The 27,812-nt window shown below is 48.3% G+C and overlaps 1 protein-coding gene across 1 annotated transcript; it reads left to right on the forward strand.

Annotated features, from left to right (window-relative positions):
- Window positions 1–1,174: 1,174 nt before the first annotated feature.
- Otop1 (otopetrin 1) lies at window positions 1,175–26,355 on the forward strand. Its single transcript, XM_036200326.1, has 5 exons — window positions 1,175–1,571; window positions 15,039–15,175; window positions 20,742–20,800; window positions 24,082–24,212; window positions 25,931–26,355. The coding sequence occupies exons 1-5, from the start codon at window positions 1,175–1,177 to the stop codon at window positions 26,353–26,355; spliced, it is 1,149 nt and encodes a 382-aa protein (XP_036056219.1).
- The last annotated feature ends 1,457 nt before the right edge of the window (window positions 26,356–27,812 follow it).

Raw genomic sequence — 27,812 nt, forward strand, 5'->3', positions numbered from 1 at the left:
TCTGCGGGCTATTTATATATAAACCGGATGAATGACCAAATGAAGGAATTTAAGAATGAAGGCAAAGCAAGATTCAGGGCTCATTGGGCCCGAAGTTTCCTGCCCCCTTCATCTCCTGCCCCCCATCTTAGCAGTCATCACCAGCTGTTGCAGTGTCTGTGTGTAGGGTTCCTTGCAAACAAAAACCGTGGGTTTCCTTGTTAAAATACAAAGAAATTGAAATCAGCTACACTAGAGCGTTAAAACCAAGGTTAAAACCGGCCTGCTCCCGGTTGCCCTCTCTGCTGGGCTTCCGGCTCTCCTCCAGATCAGAGCCAACCTTAGGACGCTCTTGCTCTTCGCTCTTCGCAGAAACCAGCTGCGCTTCCTCTTGGCTTGGGGACAGCAGCTGTGAAAGGCTTTGGAATGGAAGCAACTTGACCCTTCTCCTGGCTCAGTTCCCCCTGGAAGCGAAGCAGCTCCAGAGGAGGACAGGGAGGGATGGCCTCTCCTTGGGTACTGGCTCCGGTCTCAGTCATCGTCGAGGCTCTCGGTCAGGTCCCCACACAGACACCCAAAAGTGACAAACCCCAAAGATGCCTCTTCCCTGCTTCCCACCGAGCCAAACACACTCGTAGGACAGAGAGACAAAAAGCACCCAGTAGACAGAGGCAGGGACCAGGACACACAGATGAGAAGGACCCATGTACACTCGTGCCCTGCGAGCCCACCCAGAATTCTAGGTTTCGGGGACACAACCCTCGGCGCAGCCACACCCCCAGCAACTCCTCGATCTGGCTCCTGTGACTCTGTATGTCCCTTGGCATCCCACCCCTCCCCGCCAGCCCTGGAGCTGGCCAGCAGCACCTGTTGCGGTCCCGCGTTTCCGGGGCGCTAGGGTGGGGTAGGCGGGCTGGGCGCGGGGGTGGGGTGCGGGTGGCACAGGCAGGGCAGAGGAGCAGCGGGGCTCGAGGTGCAGCTGCAGGGGCAACGGGCTGCAGAGACCAGAGTCGGCATCGGGAGCTTGGAGAGGGAGGCCGGGGGCTGGGACCTGACCAAGGGCCTGGAGCCCTGGGGGAGGGCAAGAGCGGAGAGCACGAGCGAGCGGGGTTAGTGCCCAGAGGGCGTGGGGACAGGACAGGAGCCAGCAGCAACGCGCGGGGCTGGAGCAGCTGCCTGGGGACTAGACTGGAAGATGCCTGGGGGCCCGGGCGCGCCCTCCTCTCCCGCAGCATCCGCAGGTTCCTTCCGTGACGCGCCGTCGGGGATCGCGGCGTGCCCGCCGCCCCCGCTCCCCCTGGCCCGGGGGTCTCCACCGGCCTCCGGTCCCCGACGCGGCGCCAGTGTCCCGCAGAAGCTGGCGGAGACTCTGAGCAGCCAGTACGGGTTGAATGTGTTCGTGGCGGGGCTGCTGTTCCTGCTGGCCTGGGCGGTGCACGCGGCGGGTGTGGGCAAGAGCGACCTGCTGTGCGTGCTGACGGCGCTCATGCTCCTGCAGCTGCTCTGGATGCTGTGGTACGTGGGCCGCAGCTACGTGCAGCGCCGCCTCATCCGCCCCAAGGACACGCACGCGGGCGCGCGCTGGCTCCGTGGTGAGTGCAGCCGGGCCGCCCTCCACGCCTCTCTCCTTGAGATCAAACTTCAGCTCTATGCCTCATCTCTCCTGCCTTCCCCTTGGGTTTTCCTTCTCTACCTTTAGGCTCTGCTCGAAGCTCTCTCTGTTTGAAATTCTGTTACAACGTTTCAGGCCCAGGTACCGAGGCCACACTCCTCATCTTGGCACTCAAGGCTTCTAAGATCTGGCCTCAGATGACCTCTTAACTTTGGAGCCCTCATCCTGGGCCTCGGGCTGTCCAAGACTAAGTTCCAGTCACTATTGAAAGCCCCCAAGTCTTTATATATTTTGTTCCTTCTCTTGGAATGCCATTCCATCCTCAGCTCCGTCCTGCTTTCCCGGCCTGGGCTAAGACCTTCCTGAGCCTGAAGCATATCCTACCACCCCTTTCTGTGTTTCTGCACACACCTCCACCCTTGCTGTGGCCTGGACACTTCTCATCCAGGCAGCTGCCTTCCCACCCCATTGAGGGGAGCCTGTGACCCTCCGTCCCAGAGCCACATAGGTCTGCCTTGGAGGAGGTGCTAGGAGGATGAGGGGAGTCCTGAGGACATGGTCTCAAGGGACACCCTGACCTAGTCAAAGGGGGCCAGGGCCATGCAGGGCAAAGGGAGAGGGCTGCGATCCAGGGCAAAGGGAACAGACCAGATCCAGGGTAAAGGTGGCCTCCTCCCGTGGCTTTCTCTCCGGTAGTCTGTAATTTCCCCGTACAGCTGCTTCCCAGCTTTTGCACACTTGACCTCAGACAAATGCCTTGGTTCCCTCTGACCCCCGGCTGAACCTCTGCAGACGGGGGTCTCAGGCTGGATGGGACCAGGTGATGCTTTGTGTGTGTGTGTGGAGGGCACTTCAAAGGTGTGACACCCACCCCACCCCCTGGGCCCTTTCATCGAGGCCATGGGGAAATCACCCTTCTGCCTTGAATAGAGACTTTCAGGGATCAGTTTATCTTGCCTTCAGGAAAATTGTACACTACCAAAAACTGCCTAAATTCTCCAAGATGGAGACTTTAGGGAGCTCATGGGTTGGTGAATTATGAATGGCGAGGGGGCGGTCAATGTCACATAAACAGACAAGACTGGCACTCTTACCCCAGGATGTTGACATTTTGCCTCTTCTTTCCAGAAGCATCCTTTCTTCCTCACTTGCCTCCTCTTCCTTTTTTCCTTCAGCTCCTCTACCTCTCCCCTTTCCTCTCCCCTTTCCTCTCCCCTTTCATCTCTCCTCTCCCCTCACTTCCTGTCCCTCTCCTGCGCCATCTTTTTCTCCTTTCTTGCTTCCTTCCTCTAGCCTCTTTCCTCCTGTGCCCCTTTCTCTTTCCTTCACTTCCTTTATCCTTCCCTCCATTCTTCCCTCCTTTCCTCTCTGACTGGTCTTGTTATTTCCTAAGGTTGGAAAGCCAGAGGGAGAAGCAGGGCAAGAACACAGACCAAGGTTCCCTTGTGGACCAGCTCCGGGCCTTTCAGACACCATGGAGAGATGAAGTCGATTAGGCTAATAGAGAACAGCACACCGGAAGCTGGGCAGACCCTCAGGAAATGGTACCCAGGAGGAGGGGAGGAGGAGAAGGAGAGGGGAGGAGAAAAGAGGGAGGTCAGTTGGACAACAGAAGGCTCACAATGTCCATATGCCCAGAGTCCAGAGGAAGCCAGGACTCCAAGCAATGCCGAGTGGCTGGCCTAGGGGACTGTAAAGGCCAGTGTGGGGTCCTGGGGGAGTCTGGTACCACAGAGAAAGGGGGAATCAACATGGGCTCTGTGGGATCCCAGGTAACTCATGGGAGAACAGCACACAGTAGGTTGCGTGGACCCCCTGGAAGTCGCCCCATAGTGATGTAGCCATTCTGATGAGGCGCATGAGCTGTGCAAATGCTGTTGGCCCTGGAAGACACAGCTTGTACCCCCCACTTCCGTCTCCTTCAGCTTTACGATCCCTAGCTTTCACATGAATTAGGTAAGAATCATAGGTACCTCCTGGAGAGGGGCAGAAAGATGTTGAGAGAAAGCAGCTTGCCATGACCTGACCATTCCTGTGAACAGATGGGTTCACTTGGGAACAAAAAGACAGTTACCATACCAAGGTGTCAAGAGGAAGCCCCCTGGCCCTGGTAGGGTCTGAGGTTTCCTTTGGACTCTTAGCTGGAAAGACAAGTTTGTGGCAGAATCTCAGCCCTGTCTCTATGGGGCTGGTGGAGGTGGGTGGTGGGTCGTGTGGTGGGGAGTCAGGGTGGGTGGGTGGGTGGGCGTGTCCTGAGGCTGATGCTTTGAGATGGAACACTCCCCAAGCTCTGCCCCTACAACTCCAGGCACTGAGGTTTTCCATGGAAAGTCGTGGGGCTTAGTTTGGTCTGCAAGGAATCTCTTTGAGCAGGAAATACTCCATTTTATTTCCTGTGAGGGAGGAAATACTTCCTTAGCAATTAAAAAATACTGACCCACTTGAGTAATTGGTAGTAATGTTGTACTGTGACCCTCTCTCTTTGCTAACTGAGGAAGGAGATCCTGTAGAAGAGATGACTAGCCTAGGAACCTGTGCCTGCCTCCTGAGCAGCCAGTGAGCAGACTTCTTACCATTAATCACCACTTCCCGCTTTCCTTGCTAGCCTGCTCCAAATGTGACAAAGCTGGGAATTTTCCCCCCTTGTTTTTTTGCCTGTCTCAAGACCAGAGATACTTTGAACACAAATTCTGGAAAGAGTGAAGGTTACAGTTGTACTTACTGAGTGGGTTTAGAATGCCAGACTCATTACAGTCACTTACAGATATTTCGGGGATGGGGAATCTCCCCCGAATTTACTCTACAATTCAGATTTTCACAGTGTTTGCTCTTAAACGAGGCACATCTATACTTGTGCTTTTCCAGACCTTTGTTCAGGATGCTACCACCGGCCACTTCTGGAAATAGGCTGCATGGGGACTGAGATCAGTGTTCCTGATGGACCAGAGGAAAGGGGACAGATGTGAACTGCCTATGAAAGGCTAGTCCAGGGGTGGTCATAGGACAGGCTGCAGAGGTGCCAGCAGGAGACGCTGGTTCCTGCTTGGAAGGAGGCTATCTCAGCGACACACTGAAAATGAGTGTGTGTGTGTGTGTGTGTGTGTGTGTGTGTGTGTGTGTGTGTGTGATGGTGTCATCAGGCAAGCTGGCCATGAACAGAAGAAAGGAAGAAGAGACAGGGAGTGGAGGAGAAGAACCGAGTGAGGGGGAGGAGGCAGTTGGGTTGGAGGGCAGGCTGTCCTTGCTGTCTGTCCTGGCTGCCATCTGCTGACGTCAGCGCAGGTACAGCGAGCTTGAGACCATACCCCGAACTCCACTTTGCATCTGAGGATGGTGGCTCATCTTAGTCCTCAGCCCTGCTTTGCTACAGGCAGAGCTCCTCCAGACACTGCTTTGCTGGGGCTTCTGTCCCTGTCACTGGCATAGAGAGCCTATGTCCCTGCCTGAGATGGCTCCTCAGTTCTCCCATTTGAAGCAAACAAAGCCAATGATGACGGCGACGATGATGATGTCTTTTATTTTTTGAGTTTATAACATAATTACCCTATCTCTCTTTTTTTCCTCCCTCCATACCCTCTCATATATCTCTCCTTGTTCTCTTTCAAATTCAGTATCTCTTTTTCATTAACTGTTGACTTCCGCTGTGGTTGCCTGCCACCAGCTCCACAGCTGGAAAGCTCTTATCACTGTTTCTTGGTGTCCTTGACAATTGTTGTGATGGCATACCCAGACAAAGCAACTTCAGGTAAAAGGAGTTTACTTAGCTCAGACCACATGGCAGGGAAGCCACAGCATCATGAGCTTTGAAAAAACTGGTCACTTCACATCCATGTTCAAAAGCAGACAACATGGATTAAGACATGCATACCAGTGCTCATATCCCCCCATCCTTTATTCAGTCCATGGTCTAGCATATGTTTGCATTCAGGCAGAGTCTTCCAAATTCATTTAACTCAAATCCCTCACAGGCATGCCCACAATCTAGACAATTCTGCATTGAGACAACCTTCCCAGGTCATTCTGGAGTGTGTCAGCTGGGCCATCACATATTTCTAAGAGAGACCCCCATGGATCAGATCCCATTTTCTCTTAGCCCTCAGTACACTCTGTAGATTTGGCTGTTCTGGAAACTTCTCTGAGATGGCTGTGTGCCCCTGTGGTGGCTTTCTTTCCTTAAGGGTGGAGTTTTCCATGTCTAGAGGATCTTGAGATGGGGTTGCCACTGCCTGGGGATGCTGACAAGGCTTCAGAGGAGGCTAGCATTCTAATCCCAGGGGTGGGTGGTGTGACAGTATGTCAGTACGAATAACAGGCAGGTGACATCCCCCTCCCCTTTTCTGTCTTTTGATCAGGATCAGGAGGATCTTAGACCCCTGCCCTGGACAGTGGGGGAGGAAGCCTTGCTCTGCTTGGACTTGTGCTGGGTCAATGTCTCAAAATGACTTTTAGCGGGGGGCCTAGACTGAGAGCCCACTCTGCTCGCCTGGCACTGCTGGTCTCTGCAATGTAGAGATGCATGGCTCATTCAGAGTGGACAGAGGAGGGCAAGAAGAGGGGAGACAATTGCCCGGCGGTGGTGGCGCACGCCTTTAATCCCAGCACTCGGGAGGCAGAGCCAGGCGGATCTCTGTGAGTTCGAGGCCAGCCTGGGCTACCAAGTGAATTCCAGGAAAGGCGCAAAGCTACGCAGAGAAACCCTGTCTCGAAAAGCCAAAAAAAAAAAAAAAAAAAAAGGATGGGAGAGACAATGCAGGGTGTCAGCGATGGATGGAAGCATGGCTCCTGGGCAGGGCATGAAGCTCCACTTGTCTGCCTCAGTTTCCTCATCTGTAAAATGGGGTTATGCTGGTGTCTATTACATCAAGTTGACGTGAGATCCAGGGACTACGGGCATGTAAACTGCTTAGAAGAGCTTCTGAGAGAAGTAAATATGTTATTACTGTGAAACAAATGAGTGGTGAGTAGAATGCACAATGTGGGCGCAGATGAGGAGTCTGGAGGAGACTGGGGGCTTCTGGAGTGATCCCAAGACCCACCATGTGAAACTCAAAAAGACAGGTGCCAGATCTTGGCTTTGTCCCATGGTTCATGCAGACCCATCACAGGTTATTAAGAAAGCACAAGGGAGATAGGAGTACCCAGCTAAGGTTGGGAGATGGGTACAGAAGGGGAAAGCGGCAGTGATTCCGAGACTTGTCCTGAAGCTTTGATGAGTCTTGCTAGCTCCATCCCCCTTCCTTTCCTGTCTCCCCCTCCCCTCCTCCCCCTCCCCTCTCTTTCACCCGTCTTTCTTTTTTCTCTTCTCTCCTCTTTTCCCTTTTCTTTTTTAAAGACAGGGTCTCGTGGGCATCCCAGGCCAGCCTCAACTTTCCTATGCACTGAGGATTGACTGTGAACTCCTGGTGCCCCTGCCTCCACCTTCCAAGTGATTACAGGCATGCACGCTCACACTTGGTTTATGCACTGCCAGGGATTAGCAGCAGTTCTCTGTGCATGCCAGGCAAATAGTCTGCCAACCAAGCTGCACCTCCAGCCTGCATTCATTTTCTTACGGCCCAAAGCCTAGATGTGGTTTAGCATTCTTTGGAAAGAAGTCAGAGTGCAGGGGTCTCAAAGGTGTTTGTAGGACAGTGTTCCTGGGGGGAAGAAGAAAGGATGTTGAGTCCAGAAGACAGCAGGATGTGGCAGTCCCACAGTAGGACATGTTATAGGCCTTCATCTGTGAGCTTTGGAGGAGCCCACTCTTTTTTTTTTTCAGCTGAGGATTGAACCCAGGGCCTTGTGCTTGCTAGGCAAATGCTCTACCACTGAGCTAAATCCCCAACCCTAGGAGGGGCCCACTTTTAACAAACGAGTCTCGCCTGGAAAACCTTTCCTGCCACTTTTAGGCTAACTGCAGCTCCTGGTTTGGTGTTCTCATGACACCAGCTCACCATCTGCCCAGCACCAGTCCTGCAGGAGATTGTATTATCCAGTTACTGTTTGTCAGGCTGAACAGACTGTGAGTTCCTGAAGGTTCAGGCACTTCCTGAATGTACTCTCCATGGTGTCCTGAGGTCCAGCATTAGGCTTAATGTATAATGAGGGCCAGATGGTGTCTGTAGAGTAAACGAATCAGTGGACACTATGTGTGATGGGTGGTTGATGGGTGGATGGATGGGGCTGATGAATGGGGCAGTGGATGGGCAATGTATGGGACTGGTGGATGGATGTGTAATTGAATGGGTCGATGAACAGATATGTAGGTGTGTATGTATATATATGTATTGGTGAGTGGATGGGCTGATGTATGGGGGAATGTATGAATGGATGAATGAGTGAGTGTCTTAATTCTATTGCTGTGAGGAGACACCATGGCCACAGCAACTCTTATAAAGGGAAGAATTTAATTGGGACTGGTTTATATTTCAGAGGTTTAGTCCATTATCAGCATGGAAGGAAGCATGGCAGCATGCAGGTAGACATGGTACTGGAGAGGTAGCTGAGAGTTCTACAACAAGATCTGCAGGCAGCAGGAAGAAAGAAAGATGCTGAGCCTGGCTTGAGCATTTGAAACCCCAAAGACCACTCCAGTGACACACTTCCTCCAACAAGGCCACACCTCCTGATAGTGCCACTCCCTGGTGACCAAGCATTCAAATATATGAGCCTATGGGGTCCATACCTATTCAGACCACCACAGTGAATAAGTAGATGGATGGGTGGATGATGCCAGAAGCCCCAGGGAAGAGGGTGAGCGCTCTGAGAGGCTGACTGCAGTTCAATATAAGGAAGAACTCTCTAACCGAAGCAATAGCCACTGCATTAGATGACATACTGTGAGGGATGGTGAGCTTCCCAGCATGCATGTCCAGCTGGAGGCCAGATGATGGCTAGTCATGATGCACTGGGGAGTGTCCTTCCAGGAAATAGACTCTGGGACTGTCCATCTGAAAGAAACTAGGGTTCACTATTCTAGACTCCCAGGAGGGTCTTTGATGCCCTGCAGTAGAAATGAGGCTGGGTATCTTGGGCAGTTCCTGGATTACTGTTAAGTAATATAGTTAATTGATTATATTTTAATTTATTTTTTACATTTGTGTGTGTGTGTGTGTACCTACCACAGCATGTATGTGGCAGTCAGAGAACAATTTGAAGAAGTTGGTTTTCTCTTTCTAACATATGGGCTCTCGGATTGAACATAGGTTGTCAGGCTTGGTGGCAGGTGCTTTTACCTGCTGGGCCAATCAGTTCCTCCTAGGGGGCTTTTCAACTTGATTCCACCTCATTAGGTTTTTCCTTTTTGGTGTAATGAAGAGAGGGTATTGATGGTAACATCCCAACTATAGAATTTTCTGGGTATTCCAAGGGGATTCTATGGAATGAATCACTGAGTCTTTTTAGCACCCCAAGGCATTATGATTATTATCCCAGATTATTACAGATCAGGAAACTAAGGCACGGAGGTTACATAAATGCCCAATATCTCAATCAATAAATAGGAGAAAACAGGACTTGAAGCTAAGCAGCCTCTCTGCCATGTTCCATTTTACTGCCTCTTAGGGCATGATTGACACTTTTCAGTGTTCTATAGACAGCAAAAGTGTATGCTGTATTTTCAGATGAGGCAAAGTTTTACACAGAGAGAAAACTGTGTGAATTGATTCTTCTGTGGTTTCAAATATTTTGTCTATTTGACCGGTCTAGTTCTGAAAATTTCTGCTCTAATTTTAATTAGTAGCAGTTACATATAAAAGCAAATTATTGTTATTGTCATTGTTTTTTGAGACAGGGTCTCACTGTGCAGCTTTAGCTGGCCTGGAACTCACTATGTAGACCAGACTGGCTTCCTACTCGTGGAGATGCACCTGCCTCTGCCTCCTAAGTGCTAGGATTAAAGGTGTGCATCACCATACCTGGCCAAAAGTTCTAGTACTGGGCCTTCATGCACTGTAAGATTTTCCTCATGCTCACTGTATTGTTGTCTGTAATGTGAAGGATTCTTTGTTCTAAATTTCGTATAGTCTGGAAGTAGCATTCCCTTCCCACTTTCTGTTTGTCTCGCCCGCTTCCCCTCGCCCACCCCTAACCTTCCATCACTAACCTCTTAGTCATAGAGAGAGTGTGTTCCCTCCTTTCGTTTCTAATTCAGCCTTTCTGACCTGGCTTCCTAGTAAATGAGACAATTCTGGGTTCCTGTATGGTTTCCATACCTGACTCTTGTTTCTATTTTATTTATGATGATAATGATGTATTTTTACATTATCCCTCATGATTGCCTTTGAAGATTACCATATTTTAAATTTGTTGTTTGATAATTTCACACATGTATGCAATGTATTTTGGATCATATCACCCTCCACTCCCCTACACCAGATCATCTTGGATCTCTTCATGTTTGCCTTTTTTTTTTTCTCTTTTGAGCACTTGGAATTTTCTTCTTTTCTGCCCCACAAGCCTCAAGTCTGTCTAATTTTCTCTTGTCTTATAATCTAGGGCATGTAACCCTCTTTATATTTGGAGACAGAATACTAAATGCCTGCTCCAGCAAGTGGGCCTGCCTCCTGTTCTGTTATGCTCTGTGCCTCCTGCCTCGCTGGAGCATCTGATTAATCTACTTCTTCAATCTCCTGTCTCTGCTGCTTCTATGTTTCCTTAACTTTTCTTTTCTAATCACCAGACTTTCAAAGCCTTTCTTCTCTTCTGCATGTAGTCCTTCTCCCACCTATAGGTTTTGCAGAAACAGCATCCTGCCTTCCAGATGTTTACTCTGTGAGTTGTCTTCACAGACTAAGCCACCCACACTCCTGGGCAGTTTATCTCCAGACAATTGAACTTAGCTTCTCATCTAGTAAACTATCGTTCTCCTTGACTCTTCTCTCATCCATTAACCCCTCCTTCTGTCTGTTTTTCAGTTCATCTGTCAATCTGTCCATCCCTCCCTCCCACTCAGTGAACTTCCAAGTGTTTACAAAGTGTATTTGGTCACCCTTGTTCTTCCCTCCCTTTCTGCCACTTTGAACACTCTTCCATCTACTTCCCTGGCTTGTCAGACAGCTATCCGGATCACATGGCTCCTTGCTCTTCTCTGTTCAACTAGCTCCCCTCAGAGACTCTTCCTTGACCACCTCCATTAGCGGCTCACTCTCTGTCCCACACCACATCCCTTCCGGTCCACAGCACCTCTACCTACTCTTCGTACATCTTGGTTTTTTTGTCTTTCCCTCTAATGTGAAGAAGCTCTCCAAGAAGCTTTCCTCTCCTCTTCTACTGACTTTCATACCCTCCCCCCCCATGCCCAGAACAGTGACTGACTCACAGCTGATGTGCAAAAGTTCATTGCAGAAGGAGCTAAACGCTGTTTCTCTTCAACAACTGCCTCTCTTCTGGCCCAGCAGACAGGCAACACCTCAGCTGGAAGCCGGGTCGATGGCCTCTTTTGAGAAATGCCCACTGTTTTCTGGTCTCCCAAGCTGCACCCGAGAAGCCCAGTGCCAGCTCACCCTCTATTCTTCGTCGATATCCTCATTTGGACAATGCTGTCCTTGTGAATTTTGGTTTCTTTGTCGTTCTCTTTCTTTATCCTTGAGTAGGTGCCTTATTCCATTATACCAACATATGCTGTAACAAAATACCCGAGGCCGGGTGCTTTCTAATGTAAACAGGTTTATTTGGCTCATGACTCTGATGTTTGGAGCCTTTAAAGAGCCCGGGGCTAGCATCCTATCAAAGGTCCCCTTACTGTATCATTGCAGCCCAGAAGAGCAGAAAGTGGGCCAGTGGCGTATGGAAAGGGCTAAGCATGTGGATGGTCTCCCCATAGCAACCTGCTCTCATGAGAGCAAACTGGGGCTCCGAGAGAACTATATTAATCTTTCCTAAAGACCATTTCCAGTGATCTAAATACATTCCATCGAGTCCCACCTCTTTAAACAATTTATTAGCTCTTTGAGAATTTTGTACAATGTAGTTTTTCATAGTCTCAGATTAACTCCTCATCTTTCCACCCAACTTTGTGTGTGTGTTGCAACCCACCCCCCATCAAGGCCAATTTGTGCTACCCAAATACTCTTGGATGTGTGACCTTCCATTGGAGGATGGCCACCAGAGACTACACTTTTTGAGAAAACTGAGCCTTCCTCTCCTAATAGTTCCTCAGCTATGGGGTGGAACCTCAGGCTAAGTCCCACTTCTTTAAAAAATATTTACTTATTTAGTTTTTCAGTATGGACCCTTTGTGTTTCAGGCCGGCCTTGAACTTGCTTTGTGGTCAAAGGTGACCTTGAATTTCTGATTCTCCTGAGATTACTGTCACATACGGTGTAGTTTGTTCATATTCTTAGATTGACTCCCCGGCTTCCCACCCAACTTTGTGTGTGTCCCCAATGGAGTAATATCCTCTCCCTGCCTTCCACCCAACTTTGTGTGTGTCTCTGATGGAGTAATATCCTCTCCCTGCTTCTCCTTTTAGAGACTACCCTGCCCATCATCACACTGAGGGCTGGGCAACCAGCACACCAACCTTGGGACACACACAATCTACAACAAACCCACATGGGAAGAGTCCTCAGGCTGTCAGCAGATGAGTGAGTGGATACACGAGGGAAAGGAGGACTTCGGACTGAGAGGGCCAGGGAGGGGTTTCACGGCAGAACAAATGCACTGTCAATCACCGAGACCTTCTAGAGCACTTTGGGGCCCCAGAACAACCTCATCTACCCACTAGGGAACTTGTTAGAAATACTGTGACCCCACCTCAGACCTACTGAGTCAGAAACCATCATGGAGCACAGCAGTAGGAGCTTTATCAAGGCTCTTTCCAGGGCATTCTGATGCATGCTCAGGTTTGTACACCACTACTGTAGACAGTCTTTATTTAGTAGGTGGGGGAATCGAGTCTAGAGTTAGGGAGATGATATGTAGCAACACACACACCTGTCTGGTACCCAGGATCCCATAGCTCAGGGCTTAGCTCTTGCCACCCAAACAGGCTGTTTCATGTGGTCTTTTTATCATTATCATTATCATTATTATTATTATTATTATTATTATTATTATTATTATTATTTTCTAAATCAGAAAGAACCTTGTATTCATCAGCCACTCTGAAAGCACTGGGATTGAATCTCCACGCTTACAGAGGTTCTGATTTCACTGGGGGTTTGCCAGGATTCACAAAACAACAAGTTCTCATCATTTCTATAGGGCTCTGAGTGGCAGCAGTGAACTGGGCTGTTGCCTTTCCCCAGAGGTGGCTCTGGCAGCCGTGAAATACGATCACTCCTGCCTGGCTCTTACCTTGGTTCCCCAGTGCCTAGCATATGTGATCCAGTTTCCTCTGTGCGTGGGAGAGGACATGTGAGTCAGGCCATTGATGCCAGAAGGGCCCAGGAGCTTGGACACTACCCACATGTCCAGCACAGCTGCTTTCCTTGCCCAGATTTGCATTTGTCCAGCACCTTCCAAACAGGTTTTGTAATCCTTGGCCAGATTAATAGTATAAATAACTACTTAACTCTTCACCTTACTTACAGGCACTTTTCCTGATGGCTAGTACAGACACTCTTCCTACTGAATTTTAAGAAGTCAACTTTCTAGTTTACTTTTACTTGTGTGTGTGTGTGTGTGTGTGTGTGTGTGTGTGTGTGTGTACCTTTGCATAGAGTTCGTGTATATGTGGAAGCATGTATGTGATTAGAGGATGCCTTTAGTGTCACTCCTCAGGTACCATCCCCTTGCTTGAGATAGAGTCTCTCACTAGCCTACTAATTCAACAAATAGGCAAGGCTATCTGGCCAGCAAGCTCCAGGGATCTTGCTATCTAAATCTCCCATCTCTCCATCTATGAGATTACAGATATGTGTGGGAATGCCCAGTTTTTATGTGGGTAGTGGGGATCTGAAATCAGGTCCTCATGCTTGCCAGGAAAATGATTCAAAACAGCATCGTCTATGCAGTCCTTGTTGTTTGTTTGTTGATAGTACCTATCTTAGGGGCTGGAGAGATAGCTCAAGGGTTAGGAGTACTTGCTAATCTTGCAGAGGACCAGGATTTAGTTCTCAGGACACCACAACCATTTGTATCTCCAGTTCCAAGGATCTGATGCCCTCTTCTGGCCTCTGAAGGCACTGCAGACATATGGTGCACATTCATACAGGAACACACACATACACATAAAATTATTAAATAGTGTTTAACAGTCTTAGCAGGGATGACTTGCTGTTTGTGGTGGTTTGAAAGAAAATGGTCCCCAAAGGGAGCACTATTAGGAGGTGTGGCCTTGTTGGAGTGAGTGTGGTCCTGTTGGAGGAAGTGTGTCATTGTGGAGGCAGGCTTTAAGGTCTCATGCATGCTCAAGATACTGATACCATCCAGTGTCCCAGACCACTTCCTGTTGCTTGCAAGCAAAGATGCAGGACACTTGGCTACTTCTCCAGCATGATGTCTGCCTGCATGCCATCATGTTGTACCATGATGATAAAGGACTAAACCTATGAAAATGTAAGCCACCCCAATTAAATGTTTTTTCTTTATAATAGTTTCTATAGTCATGGTGTCTCTTCACAACAATAGAAACCCTAACTAAGATAGTCTCTTGGTCTTGTCTTGCCTCTCCTTAATGTTTAGTGATTTGGGGCACCTTTTCCTGTACTTTGTGGCTGTTTTTTAATATCATCCTTAGAGAAATGTTTGTTCAAGTTCCTTTGGCTAGTTTCATTCTGCAGATGTCTTTGTATGCTGTAGATATTGATGGCTGTGTAGAAAGGTGTCTTCGTTAGGGTTTTATTGCTGTGAAGAGATACCATGACCATGGCAACTTTTATAAAGGAAAACATTTAACTGGGGCTGGCTTACAGATTAGAGATTTAGTCCATTGTCATCATGGCAAGAAGCATGGCAGCGTGCAGGTAGATGTGGTACTGGAGGGAAAGCTGAGAGTTCTACATCTGGATTGGTGGGCAGCAGGAAGAGAGCATGACACTGAGCCTGGCTTGGCCTCCTGAAACCCCAAAGCCCACCCCCAGTGACACACTATCTCCAACAAGGCCACACCTCCTAATAATGCCAATCACCATGAGCCTATGGGGGTCATTTTCATTCAGACCACCACAAAAGGTAATTTTCAAATATTCCCTCCCATTTTTGGTGCTCTCTTTCTTTGTTGAGAATGTTCTGTGGTTTACACACCTTTTCATTTTGATACAATTCATTGATGGATCCAATCTCCTTAATCTTTCTCTTACATTTTTTTCCTAGTAGTTTTGCCTCTTTTAGCTTTGATAGAATTTTTTAGTTAATATTTGCATACAATATGGATATTGGAAGGTCCAGTTTCATACTTTTACCTGTGTGTGTCGAGTTTCCCACGGTGTGGTCTAGGCACCTTTCACCCACATGCTCTAGAGTTGACATGATTTGTTTGGGATGACACTGTGTATGCTAACACATGTGTGTTTCTCCTGCCTAGGAAGCATCACATTGTTTGCATTCATCACCATCATCCTGGGATGCTTGAAAGTCGCATACTTCATTGGATTTTCAGCGTGTTTGTCAGCCACAGAGGGCGTTTTCCCAGTCACCCATGCAGTGCATACACTGTTGCAGGTGAGCCATTGGTGCTTCTTCATGCTGCCTCTGCTCCTGTGCAGCTGGTGTGCAAAAGTCCACAGCATCAACACATCTAGCTGATAGGGACAAATTTAGGATGCTTCTGTGGCTCCCGTCAGGAATCACGAGCTGGTCCAGGCACTTCTCTGGAACACTGGGACTCTTTTGTTTCCCCTCTTGTGGGCTGGAACCTTTTACAACACTATGAGGTTCTTGTTTTCAGCACGGACGATGAACTTTGTTTCTTTAAGAAGTAAGGATTTGATAGATGCCATTTGAATGCATAGCTCACAGGCAGAAAACACACCCCCTGACTGCGTAGAGTCTTAGATAGACCCCAGTGCGGCCCCTGGCCTTAGCGGGGCTCTTTAGTGACTGAGAGTTACTCTGATAAGGAAAATCATGGCCAGCATCTTTATAGCACTTGAGGATACACAAAGTGTTTTCTTGTGTTGAGTTCTTGTCCCCAGCTGATGGCCCTGGTTTTGGAGGACATAGAATCTTTAGAAGGTAGGCCTTGGCTGGGATTTTGATGGCTATAAGCACAACCACTGTGTCTGGCCTTGTTCCTGTCCCTTTCTCTGCTTTTTGGTTGGACATGATGTGACATGCCTCTGTCACACACTCCTGCCACCATAAACACCATGCGGGACACCTGCACAAAGCTTTCCTCCTTTTAGCAGTTTCTGTCAGGAATTTTGGTTCAGTTTGATGCAAAGTAATAAAGACAGTGTTTGTTGATGGATGGATGGATGGATGGATGGATGAGGAAAGATGCTATGTATCCACAATAGTGTACTATTCAGCCAGAGCAATAGTAAAATTCCAGCACAGGCAGGAACACAACGGAGCTGGAGGATGTTACATGAAATGAAATTAGTCCAGTCTGAAGACAGAGCTCATGTAGCTCAGCTTGGCCAGGAAGGCTTGGAACTCCTGATCTCCCTGCTTCCTACCTCTGAAGTTCTGGGATGATAGGCCTGTGTGTTAATACTTCTGTTTTTGTAGCACTGGAGATTGACCACAAGGCTTCTTGTAAGCTAGGCTGGCACTCTACCAACTGAGTTACATCCCAGCTAGCCAGGCATTGAGAGACAAACACTGTGCTCTCAAAAGGACAGTAAAAGGTTGATCGTGTGGAAGTACAGAAAGAATAGAGACTACCAGAGCCTAGCAAGGCTGTAGGTGTGTAAGGGCTGGTGAGAGGACAGCAGAGGGAAGGGGCAATGATGGGTGGCAGAGATTAACTGATTATTTCCAAATGACTAATAGAGCCGGCATGTTCTCAACATAAAGAAATGAGCAAAGGGGCTCAGCCATTAAAGGCACATGTGTGCAAGCCTGGAGACCTGAGTCCAGGTCCTGGAACCAAGAAAAGGTGGACAGAGGGAACCAATTCCACAAAGTTTTCCCTTGACCTCCACAAGTGTGCACACATGTGTGTACACACACACAGAAAATGACTCTATGTGCTCATTGCACGCTATTCGTGTGGGAAGTGCACTGCACAGCATAGCTATGTTCAGTTAGTGTGCTAATCAATAACAAACATATTTTAACACAAGAACAGATGCTAGGTCATCAATCTTTTCTTTATTCTTTTTAAATTTTTATTTTTTGGTTTTTTTGAGACAGGGTTTCTCTGTGTCGTTTTGGTGCCTGTCCTGGATCTTGCTCTGTAGACCAGGCTGGCCTTGAACTCACAGAGATCCGCCTGGCTCTGCTTCTCGAGTGCTGGAATTAAAGGTGTGTACCATCACCACCTGGCACTCTTTTATTTTATATATCTAGGTGTATAACATGAGAGATGATTATAGTCAAGAAAATTGTTCTATCTGGTGTCTCAGTTTCCCTTCTTGGTCTTATTAGTAGGGAGAGCACCTATAAGCCAGTGTCAGCAAGCCTGCAGTAGACACCACAATATCCTACTGTAACCCTTATCTTGACCATCAGCTCTCTAGACAGCCGTCCTGCGTGCTTGCCGGTTTGGGCCCTTTGCCTGCTTCTTCCCACTCCTGTCCCCACTCAATCTCTTTTCTACTGTGTATTCCAGTCTTCATTTTTGAGATTCCATATTTGGTGGGCTCATGCACTGTCTGTCTTCCTGGCATATTTTATATAATGTCCTCCAGGTTTGTCCACAGAGATGATAGAATTAAGCCTTGTGGTTTTCTGAGGAAGTCAGTGGAGCTCAGAGAAGACCAGAGATGTGCTTACATCGTGGCAAGAAGCAAAGATATTTTCTCCTCCCAAGTGACCCTGGAAGACTGTGAACTTGGTTCAGTAAAACTTACCGTTCAGATGCTCTGGACTCACAGCTTGAAAAGACCCTTCCGAAACTGTGTTGAACCCCAGGAAAGGGAAATCATCTTCTGTTCAAAGACACTTCTGGTTTATACACATCTTAGGTTTGGCAGACAGTTCACATGATTAGGAATGCTTCTAACACACCATCCCAGGCAAGAGCAGCTGAGAAGAGGAAGTAGAGGAGCTTGGGTAGCTTGGTTCAGTGGTGGACTGGTGGGAAAGGCAATAGTGAAGGACTGGGCCTTTCAGAGGAAAAGGAAGTCCTTGGGGTGGCCCTGATCCAATAAATCCTGTGTCTTTATAAGGCAAGCTAGAACACAGGCACACACAGGACAACCATGTGAGGTCTCACATTGAAAGGTATCATCTACAGGTAAGGAGAGAGGCCCCAGGAGAAACGGACTCTGCCGACATCTTGAACTTGGACATTCAACTTCCAGGACTTAGATGTGTTTAGTTTAAGACAACTTACCTCTGGGACACAGTGATATTAGCTTGATCAGATAGCCCCCCCCACATGCAGAATAGATATCCTTAATCAAATGTAGCCCCATCCACCGTAGATACTCTCAGTCCAATGCACCCCCATCTATAGAAGACATCCTCAGTCAAATGTAGCTCCATCTATAGTAGACACTCTTGATCAAATGCACCTGCAGCAGACATTCTGAGTCAAATTTAACCCTACCTCTACCTCAGATATGGTTGCTTGAAATTTTGGGGAGCTCCATCTGGGGCACAGTGTATTCCTGGTAAATTAGGGTCCCCTTTCAGGGCTCTTAGTTTCATTAATAAAAGAAATGAAGGAAGTACTCATAAGGAAGCTTGTAGACATTTTTATTAGAATTTAAAAGGAAAACAACAGAGCTGGCAAGCTGCAAGTCTTGGCAGCTGCCAGGAGAAGGGATACAGAGAGGAAGAGAGAAGAGCATGTCTATTAGCAAGCAGCCACATGGCAGACAAGCAGCTGCATAGAGAAGCAGACTGGAGAAAGGTTGAAGGAGCCCAAAAAATAGCCAAAAGAAGGAAAATGAGGCTTAAAAAAGCCATTCTGAGTAACTCAGAAAAATGGGTAAACTTAACCTAGCCCTCATAGTGCAGTTCTAGTGACCACACAGAGGGGTGGGCATTCTGGTAAGGAAACACACATTATCTCATTAAGGGAATAATTATTCCTCCCATATGTTTAGCATGGTGTAAAGTGAATCCACCTTCTTGAGGGGTGGTCCTTGGCCAAGTGATTGACAGACACAGCTGGGTTCATGGCCTATGTTCTGGGTAGATTGGAATGTTAGGTCTCCACCCAGGCTAGAGAGTTTGTTCCCTTGGCTAGGAGGAAATACTCATGTCTCAACAGAGTTCTGGCCTTTCAATGCTACTGTAACAATATCCTCAGTCAAATGCTGCCCTCCATCTGCTTCAAATAGCCTCAGTCCAACACAGTCCTTCATTCACGGCAGAAATCCTGTGACCTCACCCTGTAACGCTTGGTGCTCTGACCAGGGTGGCAGATCATAGAAGAGGGTATCTGGACAGTGTGGAGTGAGGTACCATGTTTGCCAGGGCAGACTTCTGGTCATACCAGAAGCACGCTCTTGTGTGTGCATACGTGAGTGTGTGTGTGTGTGTGTGTGTGTGTGTGTGTGTGTGTGTGTGTGTATGGTTAGGCATGTGTACATTGTTTAGGAGCCATCTGTCCTAGTAAGCTTCTCTGCTGCTGTGAAAAAATACTGTTCAAAAGCAACTTGGGGGCAGAGATTATTTGGCTAATAAGTTATAGTCCATCATCGAAGGAGGGCAGGGCAGGAACTCAAGGAAGGAACCTGGAGGCAGAGACACTTCTTACTGGCTTGTTCTCTCTAGCTTGCTCACTTAAAAGTTTATCTTTATATTATGTGTATGAATGTTTTATCACACAATTGTCTGTGCCCCTGGAAGCCAGAAAGGGTATTAGAACCCCTGGTCCTAGAGTTATAGACCGTTGTGAGCTGCCATGTGGGTGTTGGGGGCTAAATCTTGTTCCTCTGGAAGAGCAGCCAGTGCTCCCAACCACTGTGCCCTTCCACACAGCTACCATTCTTATACAGGTCCAGCTGCTTAGGGACGGCACTGCCCACAGTGGGCTGGGGTCTCCCACATCAATTAGCAATCAGTAAACTGCTTCACAGTCTGATGAAGGCAATTCTTCCTCCCAAGTGACTCTGGGTTGTGTCTAGTTGACAGCTGAAGCTAACTATGATGCCATCTACTTCTGTATTTTGAGACAGTTTTCTTATTGGCTTAGGGCTTGGCAGTCCAACTAGGTTATTTGCTCAGTGAACCATGGGGATTCAGCTTTGATGTGGGTCCTAGGGATAGGACTCAGGTCCTCATGCTTGTGTAGCAAGTGAGCTATCTCCTATGTGATGTATTTCTTTTCTGTTTCCTTGACCCAAATTTCCTGATATTTAGACTGTATTTATTCGTTGACAATTTTATGCATGTGTATAATACACTCTGGTCACACCCATCTTCACCCTCTCTGATTCCTCTCTCACCCACACTAACACTCCCCTCTTCCATCAAGTCCCCTCCCAGTTTCATGTCTTTTTATTTTGCTTTGCTCATTGCTTTATTTAACCAGGGCCACCCATGTGAGCTCTGGAATCTAAAACACTCCTGGTCCCATGCATTCCAGTCCACAGGGAGACAGCCTGTTCCAGCATCCATGCCTCTCCTTCTCCCCTGCACTGTTAATGATGGCATGGCCAAGGGGCTGGATAGCATATGAGAGAGTCAAAAGGAGCCCAACCGAAAACCAAGCCTGCTCGTCACTGAAAGTGCTCAGTCTTTGCTTTCTGGACATTGGTGGATAAAACCTGACAAATATGGCTAGAAAACAACTTAGTGAATTTCATGACAAACAGACTGGTGCCCACATGCCTATCCCAGACCAGACATCTTTAATCAATTACAGCACAGCTCCATCCACAGCAGATATCACCAAACAGTTCTAACTCTAACTTCTCAGGAGGACTCCCTCAATCAAATACAGGTCTCCACCCATAGCAGACATTCTTAATTCATTGCAGCACTTCTTCCACCTGTCTTGGGAGGCCCCACCTGGCTTCTCACAGGATCACTATTCCCACTGCAGAATGGCTCTGCTGAGAAGAGTCATCTCTTGCCCCCCCCCCCCCCCAGTTTTATAACTTCTCAAGTGTGCAAACAGAGTGGCAGTTTCCTCACTAATGTGTTTTCCTTTATTTCCATCTAGGTCTATTTTCTCTGGGGCCATGCTAAGGATATTATCCTGTCTTTCAAAACCTTGGAAAGGTAAAAACTGTGAGCAATTGCTTTACTTGCTGGTTGATATTTGTTTAGATTAAATGTTAGAAGAAACCAGACTCAGGACTGGCATCCAGCTGGGGCTATCAGCCCCAAGAGCAGAGTCCACCCCCAAAGCAAAGCCCTTCTAGAACGTCAGTTCCTCCCAAGCCATTCCTGGGAGACAAGGATGTGGGTGGGAACTTTCCTGTCATGGCCTACTTCCCTTTCACTGTCCTCAGTTTACTCATCTGTGAGGTGGGAGCAGTGAGGTGGCCTACCGCTGATGATAACTGTTACAAAGTGCAACATCCATGTCCATTGAGTGTTGGGCCTGATAACTCTGGTTATGATGTGGTAAAGGGAAGAATGGCCAGAAGGAAGAGGTGAACTCTGCAAGGGCAGGTTAAACATGGATGGATCGAGGAATAAACACGTGCTCTATGGAAAGACCTAGTATTACATACACCATTTCCATGGGGGAATCAACTCCTCCCTTCCAGCATTTGAGATGACCACTGGCCTTGAGAAGATTGGCTCATGTGTGACCACTGGGTAGAACAGCTTCAACAGGCTGCAGATGTAGAGATTAAGTCTATTGCCCAGCACATCCTTTGTGTCTCCAGTTTGCACAGGGCTAGTGGCCTGGTGGGGTTGGTGGTGATGATACTGAGGTGTCCTTGGCTGTGTGGGAGGCACCCTGGGGTTTGCATCCATCACGTGGCTAGGGCAGTGACCTTGGCAGTGATCTTTAACCTTGCTATCAGGAATACCAGATGCCCCACCTCCTGGCCAAGGTGGCCAGGGGATGAGGTATGCTCACATGGTTCCCCCAACGGAAGGGGTAGTCACTGAGATCCAGGACTTCCAGAAGCCATCACTTAAGGCTGATGAGGTGGCTCAGTTGGTAGAGTGCTTGTCTAATATGCATGGTCCTGGGCTCAATCCCTAGCACTGAATAAACCAGGCATGGTGGTGCTTGTCTGTAGCTTGACTCAGAAATAAGAGACAGGAGAGTCAGGAAATCAAGGGTCATTCTTGGCTATGTAGGGACACTGAGATTGAGAGCAGCCTAGGCCAAGGCTTCCATGGCCACTATCACATCTGGTCTCTACCCATTTCAGGGTGAGGGTATGCTTTTCCATCTGTTAATGTGTCAAGCAAGATGGCAAACATTTTGAATTCCTACCACTCTTAGATTTTTAGATGTCAAGTTCTTCATAAAAAGTGGAAGATGAGGTAGTCTCAAGCCTATGTCATGACGGAGGCTAGAGTTGAATCCAGGGTGCTCCTCTAGGGAGGGCTGGCCTCAGTTGAGGACGGTCACCACAGTTCTATGCCAGTTACTATGTTGGCAGTTCTGGCTGGGTCCTGTGGACTTAGGACTTTCCTTAGCCTCCTTCATGAGGTGTATGAATGACATCCATCCTGCCACATCCTTTGTCAGTGGCTTCTGCAAAGGTCCTCCCAGGTAAGAAACACCCCTTTTGGCATTCCATCCATCTCTTTCCCCAGACATGCAGTTGAGAGGGCCTATGGTTCTTCACACATCTTAGGAAGCACAGACGGATACTAGAGATGACTCCTGGGATGCATCCTGTCACCGTGGTCTAGATGTACAGGAACTAAGTGTGGGAAAGGCCTCAGGCATGGGACATGACACTTGCCCTTAGCATGAAGGACTTTTTTCAAATTGACCTTGGAAGGTTCTTAGGGTGGTGCATGGCCAAACAGTGTGACCCTTGGTGACTTCATACTGATTCTGTGGCTTCAGCAGGCTCAGGATTGGACACTGGAACAGGAAAAGGGGAAACAGAAGGGCAGCTGTGTGCACTGTAATAAAAGAAAGCCACCTGCCAGAGGTAATGGCATTGTCCGGGCTGTCAAAGGCTGTATAGAGCAAGCGGGTTATGAGTTGTAGCAACAGGGCAGGCACAGGGCCAGGCTGATGGACAGACTCTCATGCTGTCTCCTTTTTTCTGCCTTAGTTCTGGTAGTTGGGCAGGTGCCAAGGTAGCTGTATCACACAGGAAGGTGCTGCCTTCCCTGGCTCTTGGGATGCTTGGACTCAGCTGGGGTGGACACTCAGGGGAGAGGAAGGGAGGCCTGCGACAAGGATGTTCCAGTGTTCCTATAACTCAGTTATGGAAAGGTGGTCTCTGAGCTGGACAGGGGAGCACACACGGCTACCTCTGGGTAAGCCCAGAAAGTACCCACAGCTGCCTTTAGGCTTTCCTCTCCAGTGTACTGTTGGATGCCTCTCCTAGATAGCTGTGCTGCTGTGCTGTAGATTGCCCAGAAGCTACCTTAAGTGAACACAGCTGCAGCCACAGCAGGATGTAGGGAATTCACAGGAGGCAGGGACCACGTGGAGACAATGTGTCCTTCCCATCTCTCTTCTGTTCCCTAGAGTCCAGTGTCCGACCTCACATGTGCCCTCTTCCTGATGAGGCCACAGTGTGGTTTAGAGGCTAAGATTATTTCCACTACTCCAGCATGGCCACTTCAGGTGTGACAGTGGAGGAATTCCTGAGCCTAGCTGGGACTTTACGTCATCTGGAGCAGGCTTCTGTGTTTATACCCTGCCCTCTTTGGTGGATTGGGGCTTCATCCCATACTGGTTGGCTCATGGTTACAAGATGATGGCCACAACCTCAGCCTTCATGTCCTCACTCAAGACTGTTGAAGGAGTCAATGTTGAAAGGAAAAGACTTTTCTAATTCTTATATCATCAAACAAGCAAGAGCTTTTCAGTAATTCACCATAGATTATACGTTATAATGGCCCTAGCAAGACAGGCCAAGACCAGCTGCAAGGAAAGCCATGAGCAAGTGTGTGCAGATTGTTTTTTACTGGCAGGTGAGAAAGCAGAGGAAATGGACGGCTATGGTTTCTGGGTTGGTCAATCAACATCAAGGGTGTCCCTACTGTCCACAGTCCACCTGGCCCTTCCATCTCCTTCATTGTTCTCTCTTTGCTTCCTCTTTGGAGAAAGAAAGTGGGCTCTGGGCATTGCTTGCCTTTAGTAAATTTCCTTCCCCATGTCCCCACTCCCAAGATGCAGTGTCTTTGATGTCCCACAGACAATGATTTAAAGACAGGCAAGCCCAGATGCTCTGACTCTCATCCAGCTGGACCAAAGGCTGAGGGAGGAGTGTGTGTGTGTGTGTGTGTGTGTGTGTGTGTGTGTGTGTGTGTGCACATGCATGGGATATCTCAGCCTTACCCATGGGCTCGGCCCTTTCCCAGGGCCACTCAAGAGCAGGTGTCCTGAGACATGTGCTTTTCAGGTTCGGGGTGATCCACTCGGTGTTCACGAACCTGCTGCTGTGGGCCAACAGCGTCCTGAATGAATCAAAGCACCAACTGAATGAACACAAGGAACGGCTTATAACGCTGGGCTTCGGCAATATCACCATAGGTGAGGGAGCCTTCCCCTGCTCAGCCCTAGTCAGGTCCCTGGGGAGCCACCTGAGCAGAGAGACCCTGCTGTGGACACTTTCTCTAACCCTGCAGGCCTTCAGTCTGCCTCCCCAAGGCAGTAATTATAGGCTTCACCTGGCTTGGGCATGTGGCGGCCCAGGGTTATCATTTGGGTGTCTGTCTCTCACAGCCCATTGGCTGGAGAGCTCCATGTCTTTTTTTTTCCCCCACTGTGGAAGATTGGTGGTTTTCTCTGTTGGCGTTTTAATTAGGATCTTTTAGCCAATCTTTCTTCTGAGAGGTTGGCCTGTGAGCCCTGGGGAGCTCTCAGCCTGCCTTCGTGCATGTGAAGGCTTTTAGCTGACTGACTGCTGTTGATCATTATTTGGGCTCATCTTTATTTTTTCCCTCGCTCTGCTGGGGAGTTATCCCGGGGTGGGGGTGAATCATCCTCACATCTTCTCCTGGAGTTCTTGAGCATGTGTGACTTCACCATATCTATCTGGGAACATCTGGACAGAGAAGAAGGCAGGATGGAGCACAGTGCACCGGGAAGTGGAGAATTATAGTTTGGGTCTTGTTTTCATCGGATGCTAGCTGTGTGGCTTTTGGAGGCTATTCAACCTCTCTGGGCCTGCCTTTCCTCTTTGTAAAGTAAGGAGACTCCAAAATGCTGTGCTTTCAAAGATCCTTCTGGCTGCAGCCTTCTGTGCATGGGGCTCGGCAGAAACGTGGCTCTGTCAGCCTACACGAATGACTTCTACAGGTCTGTGTGGGAAGGGCTCTCTGTCTTTGGCCTCTCTTCCTCTTGGTTACAATAGCTGCCACAGCAGTGACAATTTCATAATAGAAGCAAACTTTTATTAGGCACTGCCTGGCTTTTATTAGGCATGTGCTGACTTCCAGGCAGGGCTCTAAGTATTTTACCAGGCTCATTAACTCTGGCCTGGCCTTCCCCTGAGGTGGGCAGTATTAACCATTAATGGTTAGAGACATTGTGCCAACTGAAAAGTGATGTGTCTGAGGTGGCTCAGCCGGCAAGAGATTAAAAGTTCCCGACTATCTCATACCATTTTAGTGACATTTAGGTGAAAGCCTTTTCCAATCAGAAGAGACATTTCCCACAAAGCCTTGAATCATATAGTCTAAACACACACGCACACGCACACGCACATGCACACGCACACGCATGCATGCACACACACACATCGTGTTCACAGAAAAAATTAGACATTGTAGGGAAGCAAGATCTAGGAAAAAAAAAAAAAAAACCTTAACCCCCTGCCTCTTCCCACCAAAGAGAACCGCCACTACCCTTCTGGTTTATGTGCTTCCGGATCTTTCCTCTGTTTATGAATCAATCTAACACTTATCACTATCACCCCTCTCTCTTACACAGGCGGTGCCACGATCTCAGCCCTCTTGAGTAGCCTGCTTTTGAAGTTCAGTGGTAGCTCTGGACCATCTTTATGTGGTGATGAGTAAATCTCTACAGTGCTATTTATAATAGTGCCATTATACACTAGCATCCCATTAGAAAATGGCTGATGCCATTCTGGGGGTGAATCCCTGCTTCTTCTTCTCCATAGCATGAAACATGATGCTAAGCATGGCTCATGTCCACTTTGGGTCTAGTGATGAGGTCCAGGCTGATGGCCTTACTAGTCTCCTTATTTATTGCCTGTGCTGATGGCTGTCCTCTGCCTATTGCCCTAGTTTTGGATGACCACACACCACAGTGTAACTGCACACCACCTGCCCTCTGCTCTGCCCTCTCCCATGGGATCTACTATCTGTACCCCTTCAACATCGAGTACCAGATCCTGGCCTCTACCATGCTCTACGTGCTGTGGAAGAACATTGGGCGCAGGGTGGACAACTCCCGGCACCAGAAGATGCAGTGTAGATTCGATGGGGTCCTGGTGGGCTCCGTGCTGGGCCTGACGGTACTGGCTGCCACCATCACAGTGGTTGTGGTGTACATGATCCACATCGGGCGCTCCAAGTCCAAGAGCGAGTCGGCACTCATCTTGTTCTATTTGTATGCTATCACCGTGCTACTGCTCATGGGGGCGACCTCTTTAAATGGAGACATTTACACCCCCCCATATTGGCTTACCACAACCTGTTCTATGGGATAGAATAGCTGTCTTTTAGCTTCTAAATTTCTAAGTTTCTCAAACTGTGCTCCTGTAATGAAGGACCACAGAGAGAGAAAAAAAAAATAGGAATCCAAGCCAACAAGGAGTCTCAGGGTCAAAGACGCTAGGAAATGACGTTCACACACTTGGAATTCATAGTGCTCAGAAAAAAGCTCTCCAGAGCCCTATAGGGAAAATGAGCATCAAACCTGAGTTTGCTGGGTTTCTCAGACTCTACCTGTGATCATCCGCATCATTAAACACAATTTGAAAGTTAGTGATCCAGCCAAACACTTGGCAGAGCTCAGGGAGGCCTCTGGGGGGAGGGGAAGAAGGACTGTAGGAGCCAGAGAGGTCAAGGACACCAGGAGAACACAGCCCATAGAATCAGCTAAGCAGGCAGGGCTCATAGGGGCTCACCGAGACTGAAGCAGCGATCAGGGAGCCTGCCTTGGTCTGCGCTAGGTCCTCCGCATATACATTATGCCATTATGCTTGGTGTTCTCGTGGGACAACTAACTGTGGGAGTCGGGGCTGTCTCTGACTCTTTTGCCTGCTCTTGGTATCCTTTTCCTCACACTGAGTTGTCTTGTCCAGCCTCGATGTGAGGGTTTGTGCCTAGCCTTATTGTAACGTGCTATGCCCAGTTTAATTGATATCCCGGGGAGGCCTGCTCTTTTCTGAAGGGAAACGGAGGAATGGATCCGAGGGAGAGGGAATAAGGGGGTGGAGCATGCTGGGAGGAGTGAAGGGAGGGGAAATTGCAGTTGGGATGTAATGTATGAGAGAGAGAGGAAAAAACAAAAAACAAAAAACAAAAAAACCTACATTAGTGATTGAGTCCTTCCATTTACAAAATGCTTCCAGAAAGTGAGTCCCAGAGAGGGCCATAGGCTCACTCAGGATCGTACAGCCACCTCAGGACTCCTGGAACAGCACACCTTTGCCAGCCCCTGCCTATGCCCTGATGATCTCCTTATCTATGGGTTTGCAAGAAGTCAAAACTGGAACACCGTCCTCAGATCCCAGTATCAGTTTGACAAAAATCATAGGACTCAGTACACTAAGTAAGGTTCGCTTTCAGCCTCACTATTCAGAAAATGATTCATTCAACAAACATTTATTAAGCATGGTGTGACAGGCACTGCACATTTTACAAGAAACAAGACATAGCTGTTCAGAAGACTCATAATACAATTATCCATAAGGAAACCAAAATTGATTGAACTGCCCTTGAGAAACCGTCTTTGAAGCAGGGGAGTGTGGGAGCTTACATATGCAGAGTTCGCTTGCTTTTGTTATATGTTTGCATTTGTGACTAGTGAAATGATAGCAGAATAAAGTACTCTTCGCTGTACTCAGTGCAGAGAGGGACAGTAAAAAGACAGACAGGTGGACTCCCTTGTGAGCCCCTCACCCCATGAGTTCATCCATTCACTTGTCGCCTCTGGCTTTCT

This window comes from Onychomys torridus, chromosome 10, assembly GCF_903995425.1.
Source record: "Onychomys torridus chromosome 10, mOncTor1.1, whole genome shotgun sequence".
NCBI classification, from domain to species: Eukaryota; Metazoa; Chordata; class Mammalia; order Rodentia; family Cricetidae; genus Onychomys; species Onychomys torridus.